Raw genomic sequence first — 14,705 nt, forward strand, 5'->3', positions numbered from 1 at the left:
TATCGGGCCTCTTTTAGAAGGGGTTCATGAGATCATTCTTGTCTCTTAATTTGCTTATTGAGCACAGCATTCAGTTTGAAATGACTCCAGGAGAAACCTCCTTAGGTTTTCTGCTCATGGCAGTCTTTCTTGAGGAAACCAACCTCCTGGTGGGAATGCATGCAGGTATGATTGCAGTGTGGTACATCTGGATGCTGTTGTTCGCAGGTGTTGAGGACGTTGCTGCTCACCCCAGTGGGAGCCCACCTCACCAATGAGTCGGTGTGTGAGATCATGCAGTCCTGTTTCCGCATATGCTTCGAAATGAGGCTCAGCGGTAGGTTTGTTCATACTTCTGCCCTAAGGAAATCGATCCGGTTTCCTCAGTGTTAACTAGTTCTGTAGAGCATGCATCCATGGAAAGCTGCTGAGCTTTATATTATTGTGCCTTTCTACAACTTCATGGAAAATGTGTTGGGCTTTTGCTGTGCAAGTTTGGACTGCTCTTTTCCCCAGCTGTGTAGCGCCACCGTGTGATGCCGTGACCGTTTGCAGTAACGCGGGGCTGGAGCTGGTTTTAATAAATTTGCCGTAATCTCTGTAAACAAGACTCGGAGGGGAGTCTGCTTGAAGAAGCCTCTTGATAATATCACACTGAGTAATGACACCTGTGTTATTTGTTTTTGTCTTCGCAGAGTTATTGAGAAAATCTGCAGAGCACACTCTGGTCGACATGGTGCAGCTGCTCTTCACAAGGTAAACCTGCTTGTGTTTGCCTCAGCATTGCCGAGATGGCCCTCTAAGGACAGAAAGATTCCACACTTCCACTTAAGGGCCCTCAGAAAAATCATCCAAAATGGTCATTATTTAGAGGTGGAAGGGGATGAAGGATTTGGCACTTTTCTCTAGGGCTGACCCTGTCAGACTGCAGGGAGACAGAGGTAGGGAAGGTTGCCTGGTTTAAGGTGTCCTTTGAGGAGAGATGGACAGCCAAGTAATGAAGAGCTTTAGGATAGAGAACCAGTTTCAGGACAGAGAATGCAAACTTCACTGAAAAAAAGGTGCTCTAAAAAATATAGCTCTTTTGCAGAGAGAATAGAAATGGTGTTGAATAGCCACACTTTGATTTCAAGCTGAGAGCTTTGACCTCACACATCAATGAACATTTAAAACACTTGAAATTGTGTATCTTGGACAAATGTTCTGCCCTTTTCAGCACCCTTCAGGTAATTAAGATGACTTCTTTAAAACTCAAGTAAGTTAATTAACTTCAAAACTGTTTGTCCAAATAGTGAAATAATCATAGACTTTCTCTGGATATTGTATAAAGGAAATTTTTACAGGTACAGATACAGTTTCAGTTGAAAAGGATTTTGGTGAAACTGACAGCTTATGAAACACAGTTGCATCATATTTTTTTCCCATTGGCACATAGTTTCAATGGGATCTCAGGTTTTTTCTCTTCTGTGTGCCCTGCATCGTGCACTGGATGAATGTTGGGCAAAGTCAGAATTGATCTCCTCAAAGAGGAGAGACCACATTACTTTTTCTCCAAATGCATATATGAATTTGACTTGGTGCTTTTTCATTACTTATTGTGTAATCCTCTCCTCTGTCGTTCTTGATAAGGCTTGGAGACACCATCACCATCTGTGCCTGTGGACATTGGGATAGAGATGCAAGGCAAAGGCAGCAACTGCAGGGGTGGTTTGGCCATCTTGCTTTCCAGAAAAAAAACCAGCCAAAGCTGTGCTCCAAGGCTTTTATACCCTCATCAAGTAAAGACAGAATTGTAGTAAAGAAACAGAAGAGAGAGCAGGGCATGTGGAATTGTAGAGCTGTATTTGCTGTCATTTGGTAGCACAGGTGAAAGCAGTCTACCTCATTCTGATATGGGAACTGCTTTTCTCCAAAGATTCAACTTTTAAGGTACATCTACTGCCCTCCACAATTGTGTTTATATGATTCAGAACACAGGATAACTGCTGAGGTTTCTATAAATTCAAAGAGAATTGCCATGACTAGTAATAACATGTACAAGAGTCCTGCAAGAGTCCTGGTGTGGATGACACTGGATCAGCAGCTGTTTTTAGCAGCATCAGAGAAACCTGTTTTGAACAAATATAAATAGTCCACTACGGAAAACATACGCTGAAGCAGAATGAATGTTCTTTACAGGGCAGGAAAATCAATATGCAAAACTAGCCATTAGTAGTAATAGCGTGCAAAGCACCTCTCATCTCTACTTGTGTGGGGTTTTTCCCTTGGCAGATTTTGGCAGGAAAAGAAATTAGGAGAGTCTCTTTGTGAAGAAAATCTAATTTGGGTTTTCTAGTATCTGCAGCATGACTGGAAAGACCAGCCTTTTTCTTTCCACTTCTTATAAATCCATGTAAGCTTATGTATTTTTGCTTGTTCTTTGTATTTCAGGTTGCCTCAGTTTAAAGAAGAGCCTAAAAGCTACATGGGAACGAATATGAAGAAGGTAAGACTCAGCTCTGTGTTGATTGTTCTGCTCCTTCTTTGGCTTGAACTCATCTCTATTCTGTTTGTTTTCACACTTGTATTTCTTCGTTTCTACAAGTCCCAGTTCACTGAAAGAGCATGTTTAACCGCATAAATGGACATAGATTCATTAATTCTGTGGGTTTAAGTCCACACAGTCCAGTGGCAAGTCTTTTTAATGATACTACTGCCTAAGTGAGACAGTCTGAATTCTGGGAACAGCCATCAGCTGCTGTGGGCCAGAAAACCCCAGCAAGTTCTGGGATCTGATGGTGTCACTGTCTGGTTATTTGCTGTCTTCTGCTCTCTCTCCAGCTTCTTTTTCATCATTCTTCATTTACTACAAATCTTATAGTGTACTCTTGGGATGTATTTTTGTTCAGTTCCTCCTGTGTAGAAGGGAAACTTCTTGAGGCTGGTGAAACAGCATGAAAGCACGAAATTGGCTTTTGTAGAAAAAGTATTGGAGACTTGTAGAAGGGACAGTATTCTGTGGTGAACACCCTAGTTCACATGATCAATACCATCTCTATTAGCAGCCAAATCAAAGTAGACTTTTCTTTATCTCCCTTTCCCTAAAGGAAATGCGCAGTTTTCTGAGAGTGGAAGCTCTGGATTTGGTCAACGCCACTGTATCTTGATCAATACAGTGAGGTTTTTAACAGCTGGATTCAGTATTTCAAATACCATGATGTTACCTTATATGATTATTAATGTAGTAATTGCCTATTGAAGAGAGGTCCTATTGAGGAAATCCATATATACTTCTATATTCTTTATATGCCATATGAAGAATGTCAATAAAGGTAATAGATTCTGCTGTTGAGAACAACAGGATGGGGAAAAGTGCTAAAGAAGAAATAACCACCTTTCAACTTAACACTGATTATACTTTATAACTTCCACTCTTTATTTCAATGAGTTGAGAAAAGGAACAGCATAGGGTAAGCATACATTTCAGAGTCAGTATAGCAGTGTTTTGACAGAATACTTGGTTATAGGAATCTGAAACCTAGTAAAGCTTAGGGCTTTACTTCTTGTATAGTACGTAAACTAATGACTGCTTGTTTCCCTTGCTGTGGGAGAAGTCACAGAATTTTGATGATGGTAGGCTGGTGTATGGAAAGCTAAAAGAGGCCAGGCTAATGTACAGCAGGAGTCAGGCTTGGTCATGGTCTGTGTACAGAAGGTGTAAAGGCAAGGTGACTGAATTTAGGAAGGCTGCCCTTACCAAGTGATGGCTGCTCCCAGCTCGGTTAAGTGATGCTCTGTCGTGTGTCCAACCTGTGCAGTTACCCTGTACTGTCTCTTCGCTGTGCATGCCAGGAGTGTGCCCTGCAGCCTTGCACTCTGCCAGGTTATTCTTCTCTTTGGGTTTATTTTGCTTTGTTTAAACCATACATTTGCCTATCTTTCACAGATTTCTTCAGGTCTCCTCAGCAAACTGGAGCTAAGTAGTGGGGAACAGCCTAAAGCCCTGAACCAATTAGAGAGGGTATTGATCTTTAAGAACCTGAAGGTCTCTCTCTGCCTTCTCCCTTCTTACCTTACTCCCCTCTTCCTTCTCTTGTAAACACTACCTGAGAGATAGTTATGTTGTGTGCAGCAAATCTCCCTCCACTCATTTGACACAGCATGGCTTTTGGAGACAGTGCATGCCGTGGTTGCTTTGCAGTGTTGTGGCTGCAGCTGGGGCAGCTTGGGAGGGAGAGACCCTTGTTTTACTGCAGCATTCAGTGTCTTGGTGAGTGCCACCTAAGACACCATCACAGCATCCTCTGGAGGAAGGGAGTGGAAGGGCATGGGTAAGATTTGACAGTGAAAACCCAAAAGAAGGAAATATAAAAAGTGTAGATTTGTCTCTGAAGTGTTGTGTATCTTGCCTGTTGATCTTAGCTACAGACATAGCTCCTCCATATACCTGAGGAGTCTTTTGATCCTGCATGCCTTAAAACTTTTTCAGTCAAGGTGAATCTCTGAGCTTTGTTACTTGGTACAGGGCCACAGAGTTCAATGCCTTCTGAAGTTTTTTTGAAGGAGACTGCTATATACTTTCAACATCTTTGTTCATGTTTCTACTGAAATTAAGTATGTATCCCAGCCCAGTATATGCTAATGGGGGATCAGTGGGGCCAAACTGATTTATGACACGTTAGTTCCTGCTAATTCCCCTAGAAAGTACTTCTAAAGAAATACTGTTGGCATGCAGATTATTTGGTTTGGATCTATCATAGTAACCCTGAAAAATTCATTTAGACGGGACTGTTCTCAATTTTCCACATTGGTTCATAACCTTAATGTAGCTTGATTTTTTTGTCTGCCATTAGTGTTACTTAGTCCAAACAGAGCTGAACAGAACATTTAGAAATGCTACTCTTCTGTCATGTGTCTGAGACAAAATAGTTATACAAAGACGATAGTTTGAAAGGCAGTGTCTCAAGACTTGCAGATTGATGCAGAGTTACACAGAAAAGAAGACTAAGAAATGTTTCCCTTTGCAGTAGAAAGTGTTTTAGGTAAACATTGGGTTCTGCTGTGGGAGTGAGGAGGAATGTTACTCTGAATTTTCACAGATTTTTGGGGTGGGTTTTGTTCATAGCTGCCTAAGATGCATAAATGCATTTTGCCAAATAACCTTCATTAGTTGTTGCAGTGCAGGCAGGTAGGTAAATGAGATGACTGGATTGCCTCAGTGTCTCCAGGACTCGGATCGTGGACTGCGTTCTCTCTGCATGCTTTGTGTCTTGAACGCTACTTGGTGTGCTGACCAGTTCCATGCTGCATCTAGAATGAGCTCGTGTTCTAGTATAATCACTTTCATTACTAATCATTGGCCCCTGCCCTTTTCTCTTGAGGCTTACAGTATCTTATGGAAAAACAAACGAGTACAGGTAAGGTGGCTTGTAGAAAAATGAGATCTCATGGACCCTTTAAAAAGTATCTTGTAGTATTACATTTTTGTCACCTTCCTAGGCCTTAGCTAGGGTTTTATTTGTAAAATCTCATCTATCAAAGGAAGCCTTTGGAGTCTTGTGATTTTTCTTCTTCTATAATTTTGTGGACATTTCGTTATGCAGAGGTAACTCAGATTAATATAATTGAATCTGTATGGAATTCCAAGATGAATGAACAGTACCTCTGAGCTCTCTCTCTCTCATTTCTAAAGAATATTTTTAAAATACTAGCATCAAATGGTTTTTACCATCAAAAGTCTCAAGGATGCTGATAATTGGAAAACTAATATAACTCTAGTATCACTGAGCATGGAAGAGGGAAGAAGAGTTTTAGAGAATGTGTAAGATTCAGGATATGTTAATGAACTATTAAATGTCATTTAGCTGCTGCATTTAGTAAAAAATGCAGCGTTAGGTTTAAAATATCAGTGTGTTAACATACAATGAAGCTTTCTAGAGAAACTGGAAAATGCCTTGGAATTGAAGGTAAAAACAAGATTTAGAAATAGTTCCTTAAGTCACAAGAGTTTTTTACATTTTCTATACTAACGTTAAAAGCAAGGAAATGTGAGATTGTTACCTTTTAATTCAAAGAAAATCCTGAAGCAGTGATGTTACTTTGCTGTCCTTTGATACATGTATTGTTTTAGAATTTCCAAACTCAGTGTTTGTTTGTTAAAACAGCATTCAGCCTCTTGACTCTGGTGAAATGTTTTTTTAAGCATTTCTGTTTGCTTCTGCAAATTTTTAAAGCTGTGCAATAGTTTGCTGTCTTGAAGCAAAAGGAGATAGCAAAAGAAAAAGGAGAGAGGGCAAAATTATATAAGTAGTAGTCCTATGTAGTCCTACTAGTTAATTCTAATAAAAGGATACCTATTTGTGTAGAATGTGGAGATTGCATGGTATGAGATGGAAAAGACCTGCTGGGTCAGCTCACCCACCCCTCCAGTCCCTACCAAAAAAACCCATACAGAAAAACTTCCCCCCCCCACCATCAAAAGCCCCCCCTAAAAAAACCAAAACCAACCAAACAAAAGACAAAACAAAAAAAAAAAACCCACCCAAAACCAAACCCATCCCCCTCCAAAACCAACCTCACACTCCAAAAATCCTAAAAAAAAAACCAAACCAAAAAATCGTGAAAAATTAAACCCACAAAAAACCACCCCCATCAAAATCCCAAAAAACACCATGACAAAAAAAAACCACCTAAAAAGCTCCATTAATCTTAGATTCTGGTCTAAATTATATGTAGTCTGATTAAGTGTTTTGGAATCTTTAAAAATCAAGTAAGTCCTCTTGCTTGCCTGTCTACGTTGTTTCCCATCCATATGAAGCTGTTGTGACTCAGTCTCTGAAGGATGGCACAGGTTCATCAAAATGGTTACGTATGGTCTTGTATCTCATGACCCTGGAGATGGAATCTTGGAAATTAAAACAAAACCTAGAACAATGGCAGAGGGTAGATTTTGTGTCTGAGGAAAAGTGCTTTTTTGAAAGCCCTTTTGAAAGGGCTGGTGTTGAGGTGGTATTTGTTGTTGTATGAAAGGGGAGATTAGAAACAGTAATTAAATCATCAGGTTGCATTGTCTGATAGAATATTTTAAACGTTAGGTGTTTCTCAGGAGCATGACTGAGGGCAAAAGGAGTGGTACATGGTTAGCCTGTATCAGTAGCTCAGCTCCATTTTGCTGATTCAATTTTGCATCCTGGTGCAAGTAGCTTTTAACTTGGCAAATAACAACAAGATTTAGTAGAAGCAAACTCTGTTTTGAAATTGTTTGAAACAGACTTTTTTTTGGTTTAATGCATAATGGTTCCGGGTTTCCTTCCTAATGAAAGTAGTTTGGTACAATGAACCATAAGTCTACAGATCTTATTGTGTAAGTCACTGAAAAAGGAGAAAATACAGCTATTTCTATGATAGCTGGTAGGCAAAACAATCTGATCTAATTTGTTGCTTAATTCTTTAATAAATGCTCCTCTTGGTAGTAGTTAAGGCTCAGATTTTAGAAATTGGCAAAGTCAAAGATAACACATTTTATATAGCCCTATGAAGCAGTAAATGGCAAAGATGAGAGACCTGATAATTTTGACATGGAAAGATAAATCCATAAGCATTATAAAACATTTTGATATTTGCAAAATTTTGTTTTTATCTGTGTGCTTGTCATGTATTTGCCAGAAGCTGTGATTTAGAATACTCTTGTTGCACTATTTGAAAGAAATAACAAAGAGTGAAGTAATTCTGAATCTATTAATTAGCACACTCAAGGAAACTGTAGCACAGCTAAAACCTGGGGATTAGTCATCAAACAAATACAACTTGTAGTGTGAAGAAAAGTTACACAAATGGTTTACTGTACTGGGATATAACATTTTCACAAGCTTTGTTTAAATGAGAAAAAGTACAGGCTGAGGCCATATACAGGGAGTTAGATTTCTACCTGGAAAATGGAAAGAGAAGGAAAAACAGTAGTGGAACCTAGAAGGTTTGTTGGCATTTAAAATAGAAGTAGCTGGAAGGAGGTAAGTTGCACAAAAAGGAAGAGACTAAAGAATATAGCTGTCTTCTACATAAGTTAAATCTGATGCTAGAGGTATAAGACATAAGAAATAAAACTTAACAGTAATAATTTACAAAGAAAAATACTGAATAGGGCCTGGTACTGAAACTTACTGAGTTGTTTCCATGACATGCAAGTGCCTGTTTAGTGCTTAAATTTGCACCCAAACTGAGAAGATGGCAGCATCAGAAAAGCTGACTGCAGCTGACTTACAAGACTAGAGGAAATCCTGCACTTGGAGGAATTTTTGTTGTAAGAAACTGTTTAGCCACGTGACTAAATATCATACTGTTTTTAGGAAGTTCTGGAGCATTTCTGCATGCCTGAAATAGCAGTGCTGTGCAGCAAGTGCCACACAGTCTGCCCTTCTCCTGCTTTTGTTCTTGTTTTCCCAGTCAAAGTTCTGTGTACAAACTAGAAGTAGAATCTTGGTCAACGAGGATATCAAACGTTAAGGGTAGATTTAGATCTGAGGAGGAGTAATGACAGAAGGCAGGTGAAAGGAGAAATGTTTTTTCTAAATCACTAGGGTGATGTTTGGAATGTAACATGCACCAGTAGCAAGTGAAGTGTTAGAAATACTTGTTAGTATTAGTGATCATGGCATTTCTACAAAGATGAAGAGTAAGTTGAGGCAAGAGATCAGTGACAGAGCTGCAGCATGCTCATACTTCATTCCCAGCTTGATATATAGATGGTGAAATTTTAGTTTCATGTCAAACCTAACTAATTCTTACTTAGATACTTTAATTGATGCCCTTTGGGCATCTAGGAGCTTTGGTAAAAGCAAAGAGATTTGAGATATGTAGGTCTAAGAACATTCTTTATCCTAATTTAAAGTTGGGAGGTATTGATAGGGAATAAGGAGTGCTGTAATAATTGAACTGTTAAGTATAAATTATAGCAGAGTACCTGTAGTTAATTGTTCCTTGATTTAGGTGGAGAGTGTTGGCTAATATGTGGGCAGTCAAGGAGTAGTTTGCATGATTTTGAGGTGCTGATTAATTTGTGTGAAGTATTTAAGTGCTACTGCCTGACTTCAAAGTTTTTGAGGTAGCCTTTGTGAGTTGGCTTTTGTAATCCATTATGCTGTGTGGTTTTGCAATACTGATACTAATGATTATTTGTTTTCAGTTGAAAATGAGAGCTGGAGGAATGAGTGAATCATCAAAATGGAAAAAGCAGAAGAGATCACCTAGGCCTCCTCGACACGTAACTAAGGTCTCCCCTGGGACAGAACAGTCAGCAGGCAATACTACTAATACCACAGGTAAGTAGAAATATTTTTCAAGAGACCAGACAGCATCCGTGCTAGAGTTTTTTGAATCTGTCTTTGTTTAATTTCTCCTAACATATTATTTGGCATTAATACTTTTCATATTAGTTTTCAGTGACTGTAGCAATAAAGCATATAATAGCTTTTCACATCCAGGAGAAAGAGTTTTCAGGAAATGAAATACATATTGATGAGAAAGGCATGGTCCTGCAGATAACTTGGCAGCATTCCTGTGCCTTCAGCATGCATCATACAGGTAGTTTGGACAAAAGAGAGTGGACACCTGGAGAAGTGGCTGAGGTTATTGACAGCCATGTGGTGCAGAGGAGTTGGAGGATGCAGCAGATAGAAGAGACTGAGAACAGGAACACTGAGGAGAGCCAAAGGCAGCTGGTGACAGGAGAAGGGGACATAGTCTTAAGCTATTCCAGGGGAGGCTTAGCTTGGACATTAAAAATAATTTCTTCACAGAAGGGGTGATTAAACATTGAAATTGATTGCCTGGGGAGGTGGTGGAGTCAGCCCCTAGAGGTGTTTAAGGAGAGACTGGATGTGGCACTCAGTGCCACATGGCTGATTGGGGTGGTCTGTCATGGGCTGGACTCGATGATCTCAGAGGTCTTTTCCAGCCTAATTGATTCTGTGATTCTGTGAGGAACACTTAGGTTCTTGGAGCGCTGTCTCATATTAAGAAATAGTAAAAATTCTTCACTGCTTATATTTCAGATCCATTTGAATTGTAATGCAATTTCATTTGTTTAGGAAGAATTAAAGAAATTGGTTGTGCTTTAGACTCAGGTCAAAATTCTCACTTTGAAGGAATGATTAATTCTTGATTAAAGTGGTTGTGCCATTGTATTAAAGAGTAAAGTACACCTTTTAGACTCTTCTCAGATTCCTCCTTATGTAAATCCTCTGCACCTCCTTTATCTAACTAAAAAAGTTACCTAATTTGCTGAGTGAGTTGGACTCCAATTGTGTTAAATTTGGAGAACTGCTAGTGTGTCTAGTGTTCATCTATTTAATTCATTAATATCTAGGAAGAGAAATCTTAATTTATCTGTGTTCTCTCACATTAGTGTGCTGCTGAAACTATTTGTAGTGTGAAGTAGTAACGGAAGAATTTGTTGTTGCTGTGTTTAATGTATGAATTTGTGGTTGAGGGTCAGAGCAGTACTAATCATTTTGCTTCTGTTTCTCATCAGCAGGCGGAGTTGCTTTCATAGATGCTCCTTCTCCCAGCTCCTCTGGGAGCTCAGAAAATGTTTCATCAGTGGTCAGCCCTGTTACAGACAGTGGGTTGGAGTTGTCCTCACACACAACATCCAAGGAAGACCTGACAGATTTGGACCAAGTCGCTTCTTTGGGACTTAATGCAGGAGCATCTTCAAATGAGGCCAAAGTCACTGAAAATCAAAACCAGCCTGAACTCCAGGTACATGAATATAATTTGCAAATAAAAGTTACAACTCCCAGCATAATCACTTCTCCCCATAACAGTAATGCTATTGAGAGGATCATAGAGCTGCAGGAGACCTTTCAGAGCTGCAGATATTTTGAATGGTAAAAATGCTAGGAAGGCTTAAACAGAAGTAATGTGCTGAAGTTGTATAGCATTTGAAACAATAAAAAAAGAGCAAGATTTTGACCTCAGAGGCAGTAAGAATTGATAGGCTATAGGAGTATTTTTGAGGTAAAGTTCTTAGCCTCACAACCTAGAGTTATGTAAAGCAGATAACTTGACATAAATGGAAGGGTAGAGAGGGTTGCAACTTAGATGGAGGCTCTCTTTTCTCTTAAATTTTGTTCTTCTGACACTCTTCCATTAGTGACCTGATTGTTTTAATAGTTACAGATTAACTGCAAGCAGATGAGACTTTTTTTTCCCACTTGTCTAGTGCTCATTAACTCTTATTTTGCTTCTTTCATTCTCCCATGATATTTCAATGAAGAACGAAAGTCTGAGGGAGGAGAAGGTCCAGTCAGCTTCTGTTGAGTCTATCCCTGAGGTCCTAGAGGAGTGCACATCTGTAGCAGAACATTCTGACTCTGCCTCAGTTCATGACATGGACTATGTAAATCCCCGGGGAGTACGTTTTACTCAGTCTTCCCAAAAAGAAGGTGAGAGGTGGGCAGTGCTGCTGAAGTCCTGTCTCATTTCCACTGTTTTGTGTCACTTCCTGCTAAGAGGTTGATAAGTTCCTATTCCTTAGCAGGTCTGTGACAATTAAATTTTTAACATTTGCTAGACACCTACAAAAAGCAAAAAAAAAATTTAGGTTGCTAATCTCCCTTTTTTCTTTAGGAGCAGCTCTGGTCCCATATGGGTTGCCATGTATTAGAGAACTGTTCCGCTTTCTCATCTCGCTCACCAACCCTCACGACCGCCACAACTCTGAGGTGATGATCCACATGGGACTGCAGCTGCTGACTGTTGCCCTGGAGTCAGCACCCATTGCAAACTGTCAGTCCCTCCTGGGACTCGTGAAGGAGGAGTTGTGCCGGCACCTATTTCAAGTGAGTCTGGCTTATGCTCACATGGAATATGGCACTGGGGAGTCAGATATGAATTTCCATTGAAGAGTGTGTTGAAGTTTAGTATTATGAGGTTTGGCAGGTCTGCAAACGAGCTCTCCCCTGCACTGCAGTGAGAGTTCTGAAGTGTGCCAAAGGCGCTGTTGCAAAGCCAGAGAGGTTGTCATGCTATTTTCTGCAGACCTGGACCAAGAAGGATGAGCATGATTTGAATGAACTGTTACTGTGAGATAACACTGTGTGTGTATGGATGTAATTGGTTTTGAGGTAATTACAGATGCAAGTTACCAGCTTAGTAGTAGGCAGAACCTTTGGAGGATACCAAGCTATTAATTGCACTGGGGTCATATCAGAGGCAGGTCTTCTCCCAAGTTCCTTCACTACTAAGAGTCTCTGTGGACCTGGCAAAAAAAACAAGTTGGAGTAGGAAAAGTGTTGCCACACACAGATGAGAATTAATTATATTCATCCTCACTAGCAAAAAGTGGGACCAGAAGTTTAAACAAGGGATTGTTTTTTAAAATATCATTGCTATGGAGGGCAGTATGTGGATCTTTGTTTGGTTGCAGGTGATGCCTGCAGTCCCATAGTGCTGCTACTTATAGCACATAATGACTTTCTTTTGTAATTCTTAAAGGATTTTTTGTTTCTTGTTCAGCTACTGAGTGTTGAACGGCTCAATCTGTATGCAGCCTCCCTCAGGGTGTGCTTTCTTCTCTTTGAGAGCATGAGAGAGCATCTGAAATTCCAGCTGGAGGTGAGTTTTTTGAGTATCACTGGGTGTCTCATAATAGTTTATTTGCCTTCAGTTAAATGCATATATCTGTACAGTAAAATAGAGTCTAAGTGTCAAATTATGTTTGTATAAATGACTCAGTGTTATGGGTAGGCTCTGTGTAGGCCTTTTTCTGTTGCAAAATTAAGTATCTTTGAGACTGGCATACTGTGCTGCCTGTCTTCACACTGTTTTTTTAGAACTGTAGATCCAGATGCACTGAACAGGAGAACTATTCGAAACCTTTTTACAGCCTCCTTCAGAATGAGCCATCATTAAAGATAAAATGTTATGAGGGAAGGTGAAGCTTAAATCTCCCTCTGCAGTCCTCAAAGCTATTCACTGCTTTTTTTTTTTTAAACTGAGCTGCCCTGTGTTTCTGCCAGATGTATATCAAGAAGCTGATGGAAATAATCACTGTGGAGAATCCAAAGATGCCCTATGAAATGAAGGAGATGGCTTTGGAAGCCATCGTTCAGCTGTGGAGGATTCCCAGTTTTGTGACCGAGCTGTACATTAACTATGACTGCGACTACTACTGTGCCAACCTCTTCGAGGAGCTCACCAAGCTGCTCTCCAAGGTGCTGAACTGTGGCAGGGGCAGGGAGGGGGCAGCCGGTCACTCTGGGCAGAGCTTAACAGTGGGAGTGGTCAAAGGGTTGGGGTGAGTATGCTGTAGAGATAAGGAAAGCTATTTAACATTTGGAAGCAGAAGAGAAAAAGAATAGTCATGATGCTTTAATAATATCAGAGCAAATAAACTATTAAATACAAACTAGAAAGCTTAGGGTGTTCTGTTCTAGTTTTTTTTGCCTTCCCCAAGCTGTGGGGGAAAACTTACTTGCCCTTTTTGGTGGGAAAGATGTGAAAGTTAACTGACACTTACATGCTGTTTCCCAGAATGCCTTTCCAGTCTCTGGACAGCTGTATACTGTCCATCTGCTGTCTCTGGAAGCATTGCTGACAGTGATAGATAGCACTGAGGCACATTGCCAGGCCAAAGTGCTGAGTAACATACATCAACAAGAGAAGGAAGTTGTCAAACCCAGCCCAGAAACCATCAACAGCACCAAAGAAACAAGCAATAGTAAGATCACTTTCTTTGATATTTTAGTACTAAGCTTAATTGTGTGCTAAACTTGAAGATGTCATTTTGATTGCTGACATAGTAAACTCCTTAAATACATGTTTTCAGACTTCCTGTTGAATGTTTTGTAACTACACACTGATGTTAATAACCTTGCTGTTTGTGAGATTTGCAATATTAAAATTTGTCTCTCATGAAGCTTTATATAAAGGCCTTGTCAAGACTGGCAGTCACAATAGAATGAGGGTATGCCATGGAATTTGTGTAGACAAAATACTGAGGATACTGCAAGGTCATGGTTACTAGCAGGAATTCCTTTGAATAAGCACATGCTCAGTTTAAGAGTAATCAGTTCATTATTTCTCTGTTGATAGCTTTTTTTCTTATGGGTTTGTTTCTGTGTGGGTGTTTGGTTTTTTGTGGGTTTTGTTTGTTTGCTTGCTTGTTTGTTTGTTTGTTTTAACTTTTACAGATGTTGAGAGAGTATTCAATGAGGGAAAATCTTCCAGTGCAGCCTCAGAGCCAGCTGGGGCATGTCCTCCCACCAGTGGATGCCTTATGGCTGACCAGATGAAGGAGAGCTGTGTGGAATTGGAAGGAGGAAGTGAAGCAGGTAAAAGCTTCAGCAGCACCCTGACACAATACCCTGGGTGTCTATATCCTAAGAATGGTCCTGACATTTGCTCACAGGTCCTGCTATAGTGTGGACCACTGTGGCTATTGCCTACAAGATTGGAAGGAGGTATATGGTGAATGTATGTTTATTATAAGTGTGCTATTTATGCCTACTAGGCATAAATAGTTGAATTTCTTATGGGAGGAATTAGATCTAGTGGTCACTTTGGGTCAAAAGTGTGTAAATTCCTAGCAGTGCTTAAAGTTTTGAAGGAAGTTTGGGTCTCTCCAGGGAATCAGTAATGTAGGCAGCCAAGATAGCTAGAAAATTAAATCTTGTGGCTGTTTTAAATTGTATGGGAGAAGAAGCTACTATGCTGAAGAAAATGTGGGTGGGAGGAATCTAATAATT

At 40.0% G+C, this 14,705-nt stretch overlaps 1 protein-coding gene across 2 annotated transcripts in view; it reads left to right on the forward strand.

Moving 5' to 3' along the window:
• The window catches only part of GBF1 (golgi brefeldin A resistant guanine nucleotide exchange factor 1), a 102,417-nt gene that overhangs the window by 65,015 nt on the left and 22,697 nt on the right, over positions 1 to 14,705 (forward strand). For both annotated transcript variants that reach the window (XM_056494797.1, XM_056494800.1), the window contains exons 6-16: positions 208 to 316; positions 675 to 735; positions 2,410 to 2,464; positions 9,140 to 9,275; positions 10,487 to 10,716; positions 11,234 to 11,402; positions 11,587 to 11,798; positions 12,475 to 12,573; positions 12,978 to 13,172; positions 13,492 to 13,678; positions 14,151 to 14,291. In XM_056494797.1, coding sequence (XP_056350772.1) covers positions 208 to 316; positions 675 to 735; positions 2,410 to 2,464; positions 9,140 to 9,275; positions 10,487 to 10,716; positions 11,234 to 11,402; positions 11,587 to 11,798; positions 12,475 to 12,573; positions 12,978 to 13,172; positions 13,492 to 13,678; positions 14,151 to 14,291 — 1,594 coding nt within the window. The remainder of the gene's footprint in view (positions 1 to 207; positions 317 to 674; positions 736 to 2,409; positions 2,465 to 9,139; positions 9,276 to 10,486; positions 10,717 to 11,233; positions 11,403 to 11,586; positions 11,799 to 12,474; positions 12,574 to 12,977; positions 13,173 to 13,491; positions 13,679 to 14,150; positions 14,292 to 14,705) is intronic.

Source organism: Oenanthe melanoleuca, chromosome 6 (assembly GCF_029582105.1).
Source record: "Oenanthe melanoleuca isolate GR-GAL-2019-014 chromosome 6, OMel1.0, whole genome shotgun sequence".
NCBI lineage: Eukaryota > Metazoa > Chordata > Aves > Passeriformes > Muscicapidae > Oenanthe > Oenanthe melanoleuca.